The sequence below is a fragment of the Stenella coeruleoalba genome, assembly GCF_951394435.1.
Source record: "Stenella coeruleoalba genome assembly, chromosome: 8".
Taxonomy (NCBI): domain Eukaryota; kingdom Metazoa; phylum Chordata; class Mammalia; order Artiodactyla; family Delphinidae; genus Stenella; species Stenella coeruleoalba.
Genome location: NC_137154.1, coordinates 92,749,653 through 92,767,150, shown reverse-complemented (window position 1 = coordinate 92,767,150; position 17,498 = coordinate 92,749,653). Strand labels below are relative to the sequence as shown.

Genomic DNA, 17,498 nt, shown 5'->3' with positions numbered 1-17,498 from the left:
CTTTCCAAGACATCTTATCTGGACTCTTCAAAAAAAGTCAATGTCAAGGGTTGGGGAATACTGTTCTAAATGTAAAGAGACAACAGAGGCATAACAACCCCATGAAATGTGTTGGATCCTGAATTTAAAAAGGAAAAAAGAGAGAGAAAACAGCTATTAAAGGCATTTTGGGAGAATTGGGAAAATTTGAATATATGGTATATATTAGATGATAGTAAAGAATTATGTTAATATTCATAGGTGTGATAGTGGTATTCTGTTTATGTCAAAGTGTCCTTATTCTTAGGAGATGTATGTTGAAGTATTTAGGGTGAAGTGTCACTCTGCCTACAATGATTTAAAATGATTCCACACACAAAGCACTTAACACATACCCATATACAAATACCTCCAACCAACCCAAACATTTTAAAAACTAAAACTGTATCATCAAATAGGGAAGAATGGGTGTGTGTTGCATCTACCTATTGTATTAATCTAAGTTCAGTCAGAAAAACAGAAGCCACTCTATATTTTTCAAGTGTGAAAGGCTGTAATGTAGAAAATTACAGTTTTGTAAACTGTTGGAAGGGCTTGAGGAGTGACCATCTCAGCTTGCACTTGAAGGAGTGATTCTCAAAAGTTCACTTGTAAGTGGCTACAAATGGGAAGCTCATCTAATTATCTTAGTTTGCAAAACCAACGAGTGTGATTCTTAAGAAAGTCACCCAGAAGCTGCTTTAAACCCCAAGTCTGGCTACGCATCTGCCTGCAACAACCAATGAAGAATAACGGTCTCTCCTCTTCCATCTCACCCCGCTGACTCTAACCTAGGCCCATAGAGAGAAGGGGATTCTGGGAAATATGGTTCCAGGTGTCTCCTCTGCATCCCAGAAAAGACATTAGAAGGAGTGGTGATGATGACGATTCACAGAAAATCCAGTGCAGCTATATTTTATAGCATAGGCTCAGCAGAAAACCATCAGGGTACCAGAAATGCTATTTAAAAATATTGTGGTAAAATATGCATAACATAAAATTATCATTTTTAAGTGCACAGTTCAGTGGCATTAAGTACGTTCACACTGTTATACAGCCGTCACCTCGATCCACCTCTAGACCTTTTTCTTCTTCCCAGACAGATACTCTGTATTATTAAACAATTTATCTCTTCATCCCTCCCTCCTCCAGCTCCTGGTAACCTCTAATCTACTTTCTGTCTCTGAATTTGGCTATTCTAGGTACCACATGTAAGTGGAATCATACAAGATGTGTCCTTTTGTGTCTGGCTTATTTCACTTACATAATGTCATCAAGATTCATCCATTTTTGTAGTATGTATCAGAATTCATTCCTTTTTAAGATGAAAAAATATTCTATTGTATATATGTGTATACCATATTTTGTTTATCCATTCATCTGTTGATGGACACAAGTTATGCAATCATCTACATACTTGCCCAGGAACCTGGGAAACATCTGGTTTCCTCCCTCTCCTTCACCTCCTTCATCCAACCAGTCAGCAGGTACTATCAGTTCACCACTTCAGTATCCTTCAAATATATTCTCTCCTACCAATCCTCATTGTTATGCCTTAGTTCAGAGTCTTCATCATCTCTCAGGTTGCTCAAACAGCCTCTGAGCAGTCTCCTCACCTTCTGTCTTGCTGCCCTCCAGAGTGATCTTTCCATCATATACCCTTCAGTGACTGCTTGCACACAGCTTTTCATGACCTGATTGTGGTCTCTTTACCCTTTCTGTCCCATCCCATGCTGGCCTTAGCTACCTGGGTTCCAATTCTGGCTGCACCTCTTACTGTGTAATGATGGACAAGTCATTTAATATGTGCTGTGGCAAACATAATAGGGGGACATGGAGATGAATTAGACAAAGTCCCTGCACTCAGAGAGCTCCCACATATGTCAATGAATCATTGCACTGCAGGATAATAAGTGTGATACTCCAGGAATATACAAAATGTTCTATGGTTAATATGGAATCGTCTGTCTCCAGAGAAGTGTGAGGGCAGAGAAGGCATTTAGAGTGATACTGGAGCTGTGCAGCGGAGCCTACTCAGGTCCTCCCAAATCCATTCTTCTCTTCTTCCTGAATAATATAGCTCTTTCCCAGCTGGGAATACAGCCATCCAGAATAAAGACTACATTTCCCATTCTCCTTTTCAGCTAAGTGTAGCCATGTGACTATGTTCTGACCAATGGGATGTCAGTAAAAGTGGTAAGAACCATTTCTGGGATGTGTCTTTAAAGGAAGGGTACATGTCCTTCTTTCTGCTGGCTGGGAGGTAGACTTGATGGCTGGAGCTGAAGCAGCTGAAACTTGGACATGAGCCTTTTGCTGAGGATGATAGTACAACAAGACAGAAGGAGCCTTGATTGGCCTATGTTTACCTAAGAGAGATATAGAATTCCATTTTGTTTAAGCTATTCTCTTTCTCCTTTTTTTTTCCCCATCATTTGCAGCTAAGCCAAATCTTAACTAATACAAACTAAATCTGAAAAAAAAATGAATATAAGTTCACCAAGGAATATTTCAAATAGAGGGAACGGCAGGTACAAAGGCTTAGGGTCCTGAAAGAGGCGGTATGCTCAGGGAATGCCAGGGGTTTGTGCGGCAGGAGATGAGGCCAGAAGTGGGTTGGGACAGCCACAGCAGAGCACGGACTGAATAGGGAGGACCATGGCAGGGAAACATGCTGGGGGCTACAAATGTGATCAAGGTGAGAGACAGTGGTGTGGTAAAATGACCAGTGGTGGAAATGGAGGGGAGAAGATCGATTCAAGATACATTTAGAAGCAAAAACCAGGAGTTTATGAATGTGTGTGTTTAAGTATATGGAGTGGGCGTATCATCAGAGGAAGTCTGGGCTTTTTGGCTTCTCCTCCTCAGAGGCCCTGTGGGTGGAGTTCAGCCTTTCCCCATGGGGAGAATCCTCCTCTTGCTCCCATTCTTTGGGCCCCATGTCCCTGGCCCAGATGCCTCTCATGATGTCATCTTCACCCCATCAAACTTCCCCAGCTTGTTCCAGGATTATTTCATAAATTGGAAGGTGGGTGGGTCTTCAACCCTATAAATGCTGGCTCTTCCCAGGCTGCCTGAGTAGCCCGTGGTGGAGGTGTCAAGGGCTGCTCAGGTTCAGGCAGCTGGACACTGTCCCTGTCTGGCTGGGGCACAGTGCTTCTGGGCAGTTGAGTAAGAGCCGGGCCCTCAGCAGACAAACAGGCTTGTCTCTATTGGTGGGTCAGCCAGTAGGTCCACAGGAAGGTTGGAAGTCAAGGAGTTTGGGGGAACTGGGTGAGGAGTTCAGGCCCACTCCTTGTAAAACTTTCCAGGAAGCGCTTTTCTACTGGGGCAGCATCCAGTTACTAGGGTACTCATTAACCCCCTGGGTACCAGGAAAGGGCAGGAGGTAAGCACTGGGAGGCAGCTGAGGTCATCCTTCTTTGAACTTCCACGTGGTATTTACTCAGAGCAATTGTTGCCAGAGGCCCAGGCCCTGGACTATAAAGCAGAATGTCTGCTCTCTGTGCCCAGAACCGAGCAGGTGAGCAGCCAGGGCAGAGGGATGTGGGTCGGAGTCCTAAGGGAGGGGACTGAGCAGAGAGCTGTGGGTGGGAACTAAGAATTAAGGACCTCCTCTTAGAGCACTTCGGCAGAGTAGCTTCTTCCCCCACCCCTGGGATACCTCAGTTTTCCCAGCCATGAAATGGGGGCAGGAATAGGTGAGCAGGGGAGTGGTGGCAGAAGTGGCTGAGGGAGCTGCTCCTGGGGTCTCCTGGGCGGAGTGGGGTCGGGGGGGAACCTTTACAAAGCAGTTTGAGCTCCACAAACTCTATATGATGTGATGAGGTGAAAAAGGAGCCCCCCAACCCATCCCAGGAAGACACCCTTTCCCTCCCAGCCACATTCAACTAGGTCAGTCCTCTTAAGCCCTGGTAGCTCTGAGCTCCCTACACCCAGGGGAGGGTTAACAGATTTGGGGCAAGTCCCATGGGAGGTGTCCCTTCTTTGCTTCTTCACTCTCACCAGGCCTCCATTCACCTTTCTTCTCAGAGAACATCATGGCAAGTATGGCTGCAGTTCTGACCTGGGCTCTGGCCCTCCTCTCAGGTGGGTCTCCAACCCTGACTTCACTGTGGAGGAGTGGGTGGAGGCTGGACTGAGGGGTCCGTCCACCCTGGGGGAGGAAACCCATCCCCTGTTCACCTGCTCCCTCTCCACAGTGCTTTCAATCACCCAGGCACGGAAAGGCTTCTGGGACTACTTCAGCCAGAGCAGCACGGACAAAGGCAGGGTGGAGCAGATCCAGCAGCAGAAGCTGGCACGGGAGCCCACGTGAGTGGCCAGGGCAAGGGGGGCGGTCAAAGGGAGAAGACACCCAGAGGGTGGGATGACGCAGTGCCTGATTGCTCAACCTGTGGTCCTCCCTGGGAAGAGAACAGAGCGGTGCTAGCTCTGCCCTCTATCCTGGCCTTCCTGGGCTGTTCAGCAGCCCCTGCCGGCAGCCTCCGCCTTTGATCTCTCTTTAGCTGCTGCCTCCATGCCCTCTGAGGCGTGGGACCAGGGAGCAGGGGAGAGGGCCCCCCCATTGCAGCCTCCAGAACGAAAGGATTATGTGAGAGGCCAGGTGCCTCCGTGCACAAGGAATTGGGAAGTGTTCACCTGGATATGCGTATGCCATGTGTTTGTACTTCCTGTGGGAGGAGTCATGGTTGGCTTGGGTTAGTACTGGAGACCCGGCTTTGGGGCCACCGCCCTGCATCCTTGGTTTCTCCATAGGATCAGTGAGTGACATCCTTGGGGCAAAGGAGATGAGTGTGCTAGCAGTCTGATGGCCTGATTGTCTGTCTCCTTCCCCAGGAGCCTGAAAGACAGACTTGAGCCAGACGTCAGCAATATGAACAACTTCCTGGAAAAGCTGGGCCCTTTGAATGGGCAGGGGAGGGAGCCTCCCGGGCTCCCACACGACCCGGTGGGCATGCGGCAGCAGCTGCAGGAGGAGCTGGAGGAAGTGAGGGAGCGTCTGGAGCCCTACATGGCCGAGGTGCACGAGCGCGTGGGCTGGAACCTGGAGGGGTTGCGGCGGCAGCTGCAGCCCTACACGGTGGAGCTGATGGAGCAGGTGGCCCTGCGCGTGCAGGAGCTGCAGGAGCAGCTGCGCGTGGTCGGAGAGGGCACCAAGGCCCAGCTGCTGGGGGGCGTGGAAGAGGCGCGGAGCCTGCTGCAGGAGCTGCAGGACCACGTGGCAAACCACACTGGCCGCGTGAAGGAGCTCTTCCACCCGTACGCGGAGCGCCTGGTGACCGGCATCGGGCACCACGTGCAGGAGCTGCACCGCAGCGTGGCGCCGCATGCGGCCGCCAGCCCGGCGCGCCTCAGCCGCTGCGTGCAGGTGCTCTCGCGCAAGCTCACGCTCAAGGCCAAGGCCCTGCACACGCGCATCCAGCAGAACCTCGACCAGCTGCGTGAAGAGCTCAGCGCCTTTGCTGGCGCCGGTGCTGACGGTGCAGAGGAAGAGGCCCAGCCGGACCCACAGGTGCTGTCTCAGGAGGTGCGCCAACGACTCCAGGCTTTCCGCCAAGACACCTTCCTGCAGATTGCCGCCTTCACCCGTGCCATTGACCAAGAGACCAAGCAGATCCAGCAGCAGCTGGCGCCACCTCCGCCAGGCCACAGCGCCTTCGCTCCAGAATTCCTACAAGGGGACCGAGGCAAGGCCCGGAGCGAGCTGCAGGCCCGCCTCGACGACCTGTGGGAAGACATCAACTACAGCCTTCGTGACCATAGTCCTGGCCATCTGGGGGAGCCCTGAGAGTCTACTTGTCCACGTCCCAGATTCTTGTCTGGGGAGCCCAAGATCTGAACCTCTAACATAGCTATGTCCTTGACAGTGGCCTTTTGGGCAGAGGGTGGAGGGCCCTGCACAGGATAGCTGAGGTCACTCAAAGGGCTGTTGTCCTAGGCCATCCAGCCACCTGCAATTCCCCCGTCCGGATGCATTACATTCACCAGGCTTTGCAAACCCGGCTTCCCGTGCTCATTTGGGAATCCTCCTGAGTTGCTCCATTCTGGGGTGGCGGGAGAGGGCGGGAAGGAGGCACTGTATGTGCAGGGTCATTATGTGCAAGCCTGTTGCCATGGTGCTGGAAGCCCGTGCCTCTTCTTCCCAGGGCCAGGCTCTGATCACTTCTGGCCACCTGGTGGCCACTGCTAGAGCTGGTCCACAGAGAGGAGCTCTTTTCTCCCCAGGACTGCCATGACAGCTTCTGTTGGGGGAAGAGAAGGGAGAAAGAGCAGAAAATATGATGAAGAGAACATGTGATGGTGTGTGTGTATATATCCCTGCTGGCTGATGCTGGTGTAGACAAATGGTGTGGGTCGTGATGGGAGGGAGCAGAGCCTGGATTTCCTTACATAACACTACATCTAAACAGCTGACTGAGCCCTCCAATCTGTGAGGGCTACTTAAAACTCTCTGGGGAGCCTACTGTGTGCCCTCCTCATCTCTGGCCCCTCCCTCCCGACTCCCAGGCGGAAGTCTAGATTTCTGACACAAATGAAATAGATGCTTATGATGGAAGCTTATTTGCCTGGTGTGACTCTCATTTGGACTATGTCTGAAAGCAGTGGCCTCACCACTATCCCCAAAGCACACCCATCACCCGCCTTCAATCCCTCGCTACTCTTTCTCATTGACCTCTTCCTAATCCAGTTGTATCGGAGGGGTGTTGCTCTGGCTGGGCTGACAGCTGTTTGTCACACCTGTGGTGTGCCTGGGTTAGAGACCCTTCCTCTGCACCTGCATTGTTCACCAGCCTGCTTACCACAGGACGGTGTGCATGAGGTATAGGCCCCTGAGGTGGCCTGTCTTCTTTGTCCCGGCTGTTCCAGATTTTGAATGGCCTCTTTTTATTTTTTTTTGCGGTACGTGGCCCTCTCACTGTTGTGGCCTCTCCCGTTGCGGAGCGCAGGCTCCGGACACACAGGTTCAGCGGCCATGGCTCACGGGCCCAGCCGCCCTGCGGCATGTGGGATCTTCCCGGACCGGGGCACGAACCCGTGTCCCCTGCATCGGCAGGCGGACTCTCAACCACTGCGCCACCAGGGAAGCCCCTGAATGGCCTCTTCTTTGACTGTCCCTCTTTTTATGACTGACCCTCTTCTTGGACCCTCAAACTCATACCCCCACCCCCATTCCCCATGTACATATTCACTTGGGGGCAACCAAACTCCTCATAGCTCCCTGGGAAGTCTAAAATTGGGGGTGGCTGAAGTGGAGGGAAGAGGAGAGAGGAAAGGGTAAACACACCCAGTCCAGTACCCTTAGAACATCCAGGGCAGCACCCTTTCCTCCCGGCTTAGCCCACCCTGCACAGAGTTCTCACTGCCACACTCCCTCATAGCACAGACCCCATCTGAATCGGGCCTCATCATGCCTGCAGACTGGATCTCTTCCATGACACCCTAGATTTAGCACCAGAAGTGGGAGAAAGGTGCCCAGGGAGAGGAGGTGCTGGGAAGGAAAGTTTACCCCCCAAAGAGGTGTTTTTGTTGGTGGTGGTTAGGAGATCAGGAGGGGTGAGTCAGCTGGGGTTGGATATGGTGGGGATGAGCCAATAGGGGTAAAAGTGAGGGCCGTGTATTTGAGGCAGGAATTTGGGCAGGTGTTTATGAGGACAGAAATAGGGAGTGAGAAGAACAGAAATGGAGACAGATTGAGGGACTAAGGGAGGGTGATCTAGAGCCTAGGCAGCATCTGGCCCAACGGCGGATCCAAGCAAACCCAGGGAGGAGCGCGCCTCCTCAGGGATACAGATGGACGGCCAGGCCCCTTGCCGTCAAGCCTCTCGTAGTTAGACTTGTGGACTAATAGTTAGAACCCAGTATGGCGGAGCTATTGCAAAGGAGCAAAAAACTGCCCTGGGTCTGAGAGGACGTCCTGGGGGCAGTGACGCCTGAATTGAGGTGGAGGCAAAGCCTGGATCCGGCTGGCTTTGGAAGTCTGGACCGAATAATCCCGGCAACTGGAAAACCGCGTGTCAGGTACTGTTCCCCGAGGGGAGTCCTCGGCCTCTTTAAGGATGGGCGGGGCGGTAGCTGGCGGAAGTGCCGGAGGAAGGGGTGGGGCCAAGAGAGGCGCAGAAGACCGAAGTTGGGGCCTGAGCAGCGCGTGGTCATGTTGGCCAGTGGGGCTGTGGATCCTGGCCTCCCGGCGGCTGCTGCCGCCCCCTCGCCCGTCCAGACCCGACAGCCCGGGACGGGGCACTTGTTCCGGCCTATTAGCGCTGATGACGAGGAGCAGCAGCCTACCGAGATCGAATCGCTGTGCATGAACTGCTACCGTAATGTGAGGCGGGGGCGCGGCCACGGGCGGCTGGAGGGTTGGTTTGAGGAGGGGAGGAGCGGGGGTCGGCGACCTGGCCAGGCTGGTGCAGTTGGGGACCCGGAGGCGAGGCACGCCCGGGGGTCAGTAGATGGGGGATGGGGGTTTCATTGGTTCTTTCCCTAACTGTCTTCTGCTTCCCTAGGGCATGACGCGCCTCCTGCTCACCGAGATTCCCTTCTTTAGAGAAATAATAGTGAGCTCCTTTTCCTGCGAGCACTGTGGCTGGAACAACACGGAGATCCAGTCGGCAGGCAGGATACAGGACCAGGGAGTGCGCTATACTTTGACCGTCAGGGCCCAGGAGGTGAGAGGAGCCCAGAGCAGTTACCCTAGTGTCCTAGAGAAAGCTTGGGGACTGGAGTCATAGCTCTGGTCCAGGTGGTCGGACCTCAAATAAATCCACTTAAGTGTTCAAGCCTCAGTTTCCTCCTTTGTAAAATGGCGTTGGTGCTGTCATCTGCTCAGGTGAGGTAAGACTTGTGAAAGCGCTTTGTAAACTTTGTCAGAAAGTATCAAATGAGCAGTAGTTATGAATAGTACTCTCATCGTTTGGGTAGCTGGTTTTCACATCAAGGTACTATTCCGCAGGAGTAGTCCGGACTCCCCCTAGTGGAGAGAGGAAGAGACAGCTGGGCTGGGGCCTCTGAGGGTGGTGGTTGCGGGGGGGGGGGGGGGCGGGGGGGGGCACTCTGTTATTTCCTGAGAAGAACCTGTATTGTTGAGACCTCTGTGGACTGAAGGTTTTTCTTTCTGCCCAGGACATGAACAGAGAAGTAGTGAAGACTGACTCTGCCACCACAAGGATCCCAGAGCTGGATTTTGAAATTCCTGCCTTCAGCCAGAAAGGAGGTAAGTTTAAGGTCAGAGTGTTTGCACTGTTCATGCCTAGCTCAAATCTTACTTTCTTGCAAAACTCCTGGTACCAGGCCTAGTGGCTTGTGTGTGGGTTTGGCCACATCATTGTGATCTTCATTGGTTTAACATAAACAGAAAGCTTAGGTGAAGCAGCTTAAGATAGTATTGGGTTGGCCAAAAGCTTCGTCCGGGTTTTTCCACATCATCTTACAGAAAAACCAGAATGAGTTAGAGGTGAATGGAACCTTGTTCCCTGCCTCCTTATTTTACAGGTGAAATCAAGGCCCAGAGGGTTCAAGTGAACTGCCCAGGGTCCTGCAGGCACTTGATAGCGAAGTGAAGACTGACCAGTCTTTTGTTCTTCCTCACCAGCTCTGACTACTGTTGAAGGATTGATCAGCCGTGCCGTCTCTGGCCTGGAGCTGGATCAGCCCTCACGAAGGGTGAGCTGGGGTTTTCTGATGGCGGCAGCTCAAGGAAAAATTATTTATGTACACTTGTTCCCCTTCCCACGTGGCTGAGCTGTCTCTGATTGAATGTTGGAGAACTTTGTGGGGAAGCACACAGCGATGTTATAGCTGCCTGGATGTTGCCTATGCTGTACCACTATTCCTTTCCACTTCCCCTCCCCCACTGTACATTGAGGCCTCTTCCCAGACAGACACTGTAACATTGCCTCCAAAGACCCTTTCCTGATATTCTTGGGCTTATCTGTGCTTCCTGAGTGTTCCATTGTATCTTATGTTTATTATGACATTTCATATATACATATATATATATGTATGAAATAATATAATTGCAAATTTAGTCATCTGTCGTCTTAACTGGCTGTGGAGCCCCATGAGAGGGCTCTGGTTCATTTACTGTTATCTATAACCTGGCACAAATGCCTGGACTAAATGGCTGAATGAGCGAGACAATGAGGCTCATCTGGCACCGCCCATAAACTTCAAACTAATTTGCTACCTCTTATCGTGAAGCCTGAGTCTCTGTTCCCAGTCACACTAAGACAGGTGGTGGCTTCCTGTCGGAAGTGATGGGGGCATAAATTCTATCCCCAGGGCTGATCTTTTACTCTTTGTTCCTGTCAGGCGAATGAAGAAGCCACGGCTGAAAGAATTGATGAGTTCATTGTCAAACTGAAGGAGCTAAAGCAAGTGGCCTCTCCTTTCACCCTGGTGAGTACTGAGGGACTCCAGGTGCCCTAGATTTAGGGTAGGAGGGACCATTAAGACAGTCTGAGATTTTTCTGTGGTGCCTCTGTGGTCTGATGGTAGGTGGAGGATCGTACATGATTTCTTGTTATAACTGCTCTCTCGTTACCCATCTGTTAGATCATTGATGATCCCTCAGGGAACAGCTTTGTGGAAAACCCACATGCTCCCCGGAAAGATGATGCCCTGGTGATCACACACTATAATCGGACTCTACAGCAGGAAGAGATGCTGGGGCTCCAGGTAAGTGCCCTGAAGAAGCCAGAAGAATGCTCTGGAATTATCTTGCACTCCGATTGCTGGGAGTCAGTGGGAACTTATTTTGCTGCTGCCGCCCTGTGTACGCTATCTCAGCATGTGTGTGCCTCCCCTCTAGCTCACTTAAGGACTTTGGGTAAACTTTACAACACAGGACAGCAGCGGCTGTGATCCTATCCTAAGCTCTGTTCTTCCCTTGCCTGGGGCTTTGCTTTCCAACTTCTCTGTTAAACCCACGAGGTGGCAGCTGACGTAAGCAAGCCAGAGCATTTTCTCTCACTCTGGGGCAGGGTGTTGGCGAGGCTGAGGTCTGTGTGCCAACGTATGATTTGCATCTCTGCTACTTTAGGCAGAGGAACCAGAAGAGAAACCAGAAGAGGAAGATCTCAGAAACGAAGTGAGTCACATTGGCAACTGTGGAGGAAGGAGCAGAGTGGTGGGCTGAGACTGACGCTGTTCACGGGTGGCCGCCAGTGTACCAGCTGAATGTCTTCAGCCTGAGCAGGCTTCACCTGCTTGGGAGGGCTCACTCTACGTCCCCTGTTGTGTTCCAGGTGCTCCAGTTCAACACCAACTGCCCGGAATGCAATGCTCCAGCCCAGACCAACATGAAGCTAGTTCGTATCTTTTGTCGGGCAGTTGGGTTGCTCTTCATCTGACTCAGGCATGAAGATTATATTCAAGCTGGAGAGTACTCCCTTCAGGGAAAGCACAAGGCTTTATTCCGAGCGATGAGAGGGATGTTGCCTTTGATGAGACCGTGCACCTTGGCTTTTGGGTTCAAAGAGAGAATTAGGCCATGGTCTCTAGGCTCCTGCGTGTGGCCTGAGCCATGTCATCAAACACTGATGAACAGCAATCGCTGTGGGTGGTGACCTTGCCCTCTTCTGGGGGGCTGTCTGAGTTAGGCTGCTTCTTGTGATCTCTTTCCTGCAGTCCTGGGACCAGCAGCTCTGTGTTTGTGGGGTTCGGATTTGTTCTTCCCCACAGGGTGGTCTTGCTGTCCTGGAAGCAGATTTCCTTAATTCCATCTTCCAGAAATTCCCCACTTTAAGGAGGTTATCATCATGGCTACCAACTGCGAGAACTGTGGCCATCGGACCAATGAGGTGGGTGGGCTTCATCGTTTGGGAAGAGTAGCTTTCATCCTTTCTGAAGCTGCTTAGGGTGAGGAGCTCTTGAACTAGAAATTAGCTTAGGGAAGAAAAGTTAGAGATAGCATAACTTGTTGAAGACATTCAAAGTTGGTTATATGGAAGAGAGAGAACTACTTTTTGACCTACAGCTCAGAGGGGTGGAAGAGCAGGGAGGCAGATTTTGACTCAGTAATAAAAAACTTTCAAGGTCTATCTGAATATAGAGTGGGCTGCCTTGGAGGGTTGTAAATTCCCTTTTCCTGAGTGTATTCACGCATAAGCTGTTTCAATTCTTAAACCAGAAAATTATAAAGGGAATCTACACACTAGTTGCAGTTGGAAGTCCCTTTCAGCCCCAAGAGTCATTTTTTTAACCGTGAATTCGTTTCTTGGCAATCTGGGGTGAATCTTTGGCAGGCTGCCGGTGCTGGGCACTCTGCTTCTGGCCAGCTTTCAGTGATTTTGGTTTGGGTGACTGCTGCCACTGTTGGTTTAGAAAGCACTGTCCTTGGTAGCCATTAGTGGGCCTGATTGGAGGTCCAAGCCTACTCCCCCAGCCCTTCCGGGTCTCCCCGCACCAGGTGAGGATGGGTGTCTCCTCTGCTGCTGCTCCTGGCACTGCTGTCTGTTGCAGGTGAAATCTGGAGGCGCAGTAGAGCCCTTGGGCACCAGGATCACCTTCTACATCACTGATCCCTCAGATATGACTCGAGACCTGCTCAAGGTAACAACCTGCTTGGGGAAGTGACTCTCCTCTGCACGTGGCTGTCTCTGTCGAGGCGGAATTTGTCTTTTCTCAATCATATCCTGGCGTTGTGAAGTACCTCCTTACTTCCTTGGGTTTGAGGATCCCTGAGCAGAGTTAATCCATGGTAGGAAGTGCAGATTCAGAAGGTGACCCCTAAGCTCTTTCTGATGACTTGGCAGCCTTTTGCCTCTAGTGTCTGTGAGGGCCCTTGTTTCTGATCTCTAATGACAGGATGTCTGCTGTCATTAGAGCATAGATCTCTAAGGACAGGATGTCTGCTGGAGCCATGACTCAGAATGCCCCCTTTTAAGGTTGGTTCTAGGAGTGAGTCTAGCTTTAATTGGAGATTCAGAGAAAACTGGGACAGCTGACTTTGTCCCCAGATTATCACTGGTGGTACTAATTTGGCAGGAGGACTCTGGTTAGCTTTCTCTAGCAGCTCCTGATTTAAAGCCTAATTTGATCTCTCATCTCACAGTCTGAGACATGTAGTATGGAAATCCCAGAGCTGGAATTTGAACTGGGAATGGCTGTCCTTGGGGGCAAGTTCACCACACTGGAGGGGATACTGAAGGACATCCGGGAACTGGTGAGTCCCCTGAGTATAGTGCATGGCATCTTCCGCAGTGCAGCTGTGGGGAGGGGGCTGGAAGGCTGCAAAGGTCCTAGTTTTTGGAGCTGATAACTGAGGTTTCTTTGCTTTAAAGCTGATTTGAGAGGCTTAAATATTATTTTGGATTGTGATGATAAGTTTGTTGGAAATTCAGAATGGAAATTCTCACACCTAATTCTGGGCTGATGTAGATATTTTGCGGTTTTGGGTAAGTCATTTATTTCACTGTAAAATGGGGTCATGAGGGTCCTTCCAGCACCTAAAAAAGTCCCGAACATACATATATATGTGTGTGTTGACTTAACCCATATGTTTATCCTCTTAATGAATCATTTTGCTTAACTGGTTATCAGTCGTCGGGCATTTTGTCTTTGTAAATTATACTTTATTTTGCACTTCTTCCAATGAGGACTAGAGATCATATTTAAGAACATTTCTATAGTTTTTGTTTCATGTTGCCTGTTATCATCTTGGCAGATTAATTCACACGGTTTTAGGGGTGGCCGCCTAGGTCAGAAAGGCGGTGCGGCACAAATGGCGACCAAGCTTCCCTGACAGGCACCCCTGTCACCCCGCACCAGGTTTATGGTTAAGCCTATCAAACATGGAGCCAGTATTCTAGCAGTTTGGATGCCATTTATTGCAGGTGACCAAGAACCCTTTCACACTGGGCGACAGTTCCAGTCCTGGCCGGACAGAGAAACTGCAGGAGTTTAGCCAGAAGTTGAACCAGGTGAGAGGACTCTGGCCGGTCAGTGCTTGTGGTCCTGGGGCTCCAGTGAACAAGAAGCTGCATACCCTTTCTTGCCACATGTAAACATCTAACCGACATGTTGGGGATTCTCTTGGTTTCTGATATCCCATGCCATCTCCTTTCTTGGTTTTCTCCCTTTTTTCTGTTGGAGCCTCTTCTCCAGTAGCTTCTTAAGAAAATGCATGGGAAGTAAAATTTCTGGGACTTTGCATGTCTGAAAATTTTTTTATTCCACCTTTTTTTTAAAATTAATATTTTAATTTTGGCTGCACTGAGTCTTCGTTGCTGCACACGGGCTTTCTGTAACTGCGGCGAGCGGGGGCTACCCTTCCTTGTGGTGTGCGGGCTTCCCATTGCGGTGGCTTCTCTTGTGGAACACGGGGTCCAGGCACATGGGCTTCAGTAGTTGTGGCACGTGGGCTCAGTAGTTGTGGTTCACGGGCTCTAGAGTGCAGACTCAGTAGCTGTGGCGCACGGGCTTAGTTGCTCCGCGGCATGTGGGATCTTCCTGGACCAGGACTCAAACCTGGGTCCCTTGCATTGGCAGGCGGATTCTTATCCAGTGCACCACCAGGGAAGTCCTTATTCTACTCTTATATTAGATTAATGGCTGGGAATAGAATTCTAGGATGGAAATAATTTTTTATCAGAATTTCTAAGGTCTTCCAGTTTCCCACTAATGTCTTTCAGTTTCCCAGTTTGGCTGTTGAGAAGTTTGAAGGCATTCTGATTCCCTATCTTTTGTTTGTGACCTATTCTTGCGATACTTTTGTGTCCCCTGTGATGTAAAATTTCAGGATGTGACTTGGTGTACGTGGGTCAATTTTCAACCATTGTCGCTAAGCACTTGGTGGGTTCTTTGAATCTGGAAACTCATGTGGCTCAGTTCTAGGAAGCTTTTAAAAAGTATTCTATTGCTTCCCCTCTGTGCTCTCTTTCTGAAATCCCTATGTTTTGGATGTTAGACTGACTTGTCTGGTCTTCTGTAATTTACTTATTTTTTTGTCCTGTTTTCAGTTTCTTTGTGTTTGCTCTACTCTTGGAGATTATCTTAATTTTCCAACTCTTCAATTGAGTTTTTCATTTCCACTGACATTTTTATTTTCCAAGTGGCTTTTGGTCTTTCAATACTTTCTCCTCCTTTTAAAAAAGTAGCATCCTGTTGTTTTAAGGATGTAGTATTTTTTTCTCTTTGAGAATATTAATTTTGGGTGTTTTTTTTTTGACGTTTTATTTTCCTCGCATAGTTTCCATTTCCTCTTAAGGTTTTTTTTCCCATTTGATTTCTGTCTTTCAATATTACGGGCTTTGCTCAGATGTCTGGTAGTCATTGGTTGTCTATTTAAAAGTAGAGGACTAAAACATCTGAGTGAGGTGAGTCTTGCTGACTTTGGGCTCGTTGGAGGGGGATTTAGCTTGGCCATTTTGTTGAGGTAACTCCAGTGCCAGAGTTGTTAGGTGTTTCCTCTTGGGCTGGTCAGATTCCCATCAGTGGGTGTTCCGTTTCCTGTCTTGAGGGTGGAGGCTTGGCTGGCAGTGTTCTGAGAGCTGAGTGTGGGAAGAGGGCTGGGGTGTGTGTATGTCTGTTTCCAATAAGGGTACATTGACTTCTGTTCTTGATTTCTTTCCCTCTACCCTCAACTGGGCGAGTGTCCCCTGTCCATAGTGTGCTGTGGTAACTTCTCCACAGAATTCTGTTTTATTGGGGTGGGGCAAGGGCAGTCGTTGGTCTGTTTGGAATGGGAGAGGAGATTGGGGATGCCGGATTGCTTCTTAAATAGCTGTCTAACAGTCTTTATTTTAGATTCTCTCCACTCCACCTCTAGAGGCACCTTCATTTCACCAATTCTTAAAACTTTGGGGGATTCTGCAGTGTAAATTGGGTTGGTTTCTGTGTGGCAGACATAGTCCCTTCCTGCCAGCAGCTATGTAAGATTTACATGCTCATGCTGTATTCTGTCTCCTTTAGATCATTGAGGGTAACATGAAGGCCCACTTTGTTATGGATGATCCAGCAGGAAACAGCTACTTGCAGGTACTGTAGACCTTCCCTGGTATTTCACAGAGATATCTTTTCTGACCTTCCTTAAATATGTATCATTTCTCCAGAAACTGAGAGACTTAATTCTAAATGAACTGCTTTTTATCAAGGAACCTTTTAGCAGAAATTGGAACATAAGAGAGGAAGGGGGAAGGTGTATGGGACTGTAAGTGTGTGTCAAGAGGGGGAAAAAGGAGACTCCCAGGTTCCTTCTTCCTCTAGTCTAGCTCGAGTCCCAGCTCTAAGTCCAGCAGTGGCATTTTCATTTTGCAAATCTGACTGTGGATTGAGGAGAAATGGTGCCTTGTCCAGAGGCCAAGATGGGAAAAGGCTTTAAGCTGACTAGGGAGATACTCTGGTGATTAACAGTAACTTTAACATTTATTGAGCAGTTATTATGGGTCAGGCAAAACTGTTCTAAGGTCTCTCCACTGTTAAGACTATGCTACTCTCTTCGTAAGAAGGTGCAGATAGAAAGTTTTTCTCCCTGCAGTCCCACTTCTAGCCCATGTGGGTTCTGTTGCTGCCCACGAGTTGAGCCTAGCCATGGGGTGTTGGAGGCCCTTAAAAAGAGAATAAAGGGACTTCCTTGGTGGTCCAGTGGTTAGGACTCTGCTTCCACTGCAGGGGGCGCACGTTCAATCCCCGGTCAGGGAATTAAGATCCCGCATGGCGTGCAGCCAAAAACAAAACAAAACAAAAAGGAATAAACACCTCCTTAAGGTCCTGGGAAAGTGGGAATTGGAAGCTGTCTGGGGGGGTGGGGGTGGCAGGATGGCACAGGCACTGATGGTCTGTCCTTGGCCTTGCAGAACGTGTACGCACCAGAAGATGATCCTGAGATGAAGGTGGAGCACTATAATCGCACATTTGACCAAAACGAGGAACTGGGGCTCAATGACATGAAGACGGAGGGCTATGAGACAGGTCTGGCTTCCCAGCGGTAGCCGTGGGTGGTTCCCGGCCAGCCTCCAGTGCTGCTCAGACCGCAGGGTTATTTATTGCTATTGGAAAAGACTGGAGTGGCCTCCCTACCAGGCCTTGCCCATGTGGGGAGGACACCTGGTCTGAGTCAGAGATCTGAGCACAATTTCTGAACAGTTTGTGACGGAAACGCAAGCCTCTTGGGTTACTTGACCTTGTTTTGGAGGATTTGAATTGGCCTGCGAAGAAACCCAGAAATGAACCATCAGGCATGTCATTGTCATTTTTTTCCTATAAAGTCTTTACCCTCCCTCCACACAATGCTCTCTCATGTCAAGTTGGAACTCTGAAGAGCTGGAGAAGGTGAAGACAGCTACGTCTGGAGTTTGGAAGTTGGTTTGGGTGTATAAAATACTGACTCTCAACAGGAAGAGAGTCTTCTGAGGGGAGGGAGTCTAGGACAGGTGAAGAAGTTCTCATTAAAATGGTGGCTTTCAAACAGCACTGGCCTCTGAAATCACTCTGTCCTTGTTTTATTATTATTTATTATTATTTTATTTTTATTTTGCACT

At 49.7% G+C, this 17,498-nt stretch overlaps 2 protein-coding genes across 2 annotated transcripts; both read left to right on the top strand.

The window, feature by feature from the left end:
- Positions 1-4,058: 4,058 nt before the first annotated feature.
- APOA5 (apolipoprotein A5) lies at positions 4,059-5,809 on the top strand (the record flags this gene model as incomplete). Its single annotated transcript, XM_079929316.1, has 3 exons — positions 4,059-4,107; positions 4,221-4,332; positions 4,858-5,809. The coding sequence occupies 3 exons, from the start codon at positions 4,059-4,061 to the stop codon at positions 5,807-5,809; spliced, it is 1,113 nt and encodes a 370-aa protein (XP_079785442.1).
- Positions 5,810-8,144: 2,335 nt separating this feature from the next.
- ZPR1 (ZPR1 zinc finger) lies at positions 8,145-17,483 on the top strand. Its single transcript, XM_079930242.1, has 14 exons — positions 8,145-8,344; positions 8,526-8,687; positions 9,142-9,232; positions 9,611-9,681; positions 10,330-10,416; positions 10,573-10,695; positions 11,060-11,107; positions 11,265-11,331; positions 11,749-11,819; positions 12,481-12,570; positions 13,073-13,183; positions 13,854-13,940; positions 15,931-15,996; positions 16,815-17,483. Exons 1-14 carry the CDS (start codon positions 8,174-8,176, stop codon positions 16,947-16,949), a joined length of 1,380 nt encoding a protein of 459 aa, XP_079786368.1. The 5' UTR covers positions 8,145-8,173; the 3' UTR covers positions 16,950-17,483.
- Positions 17,484-17,498: the final 15 nt, after the last annotated feature.

Excerpts from the sequence above, each read along its gene's own strand:
- ZPR1 (XM_079930242.1), top strand. The coding sequence starts at position 8,174 with ATGTTGGCCAGTGGGGCTGTGGATCCTGGCCTCCCGGCGGCTGCTGCC. Across the intron at positions 8,345-8,525 it reads GCATGAACTGCTACCGTAAT|GGCATGACGCGCCTCCTGCT; the intron begins GTGAGGCGGGGG and ends CTGCTTCCCTAG. Across the intron at positions 13,941-15,930 it reads TTAGCCAGAAGTTGAACCAG|ATCATTGAGGGTAACATGAA; the intron begins GTGAGAGGACTC and ends TGTCTCCTTTAG.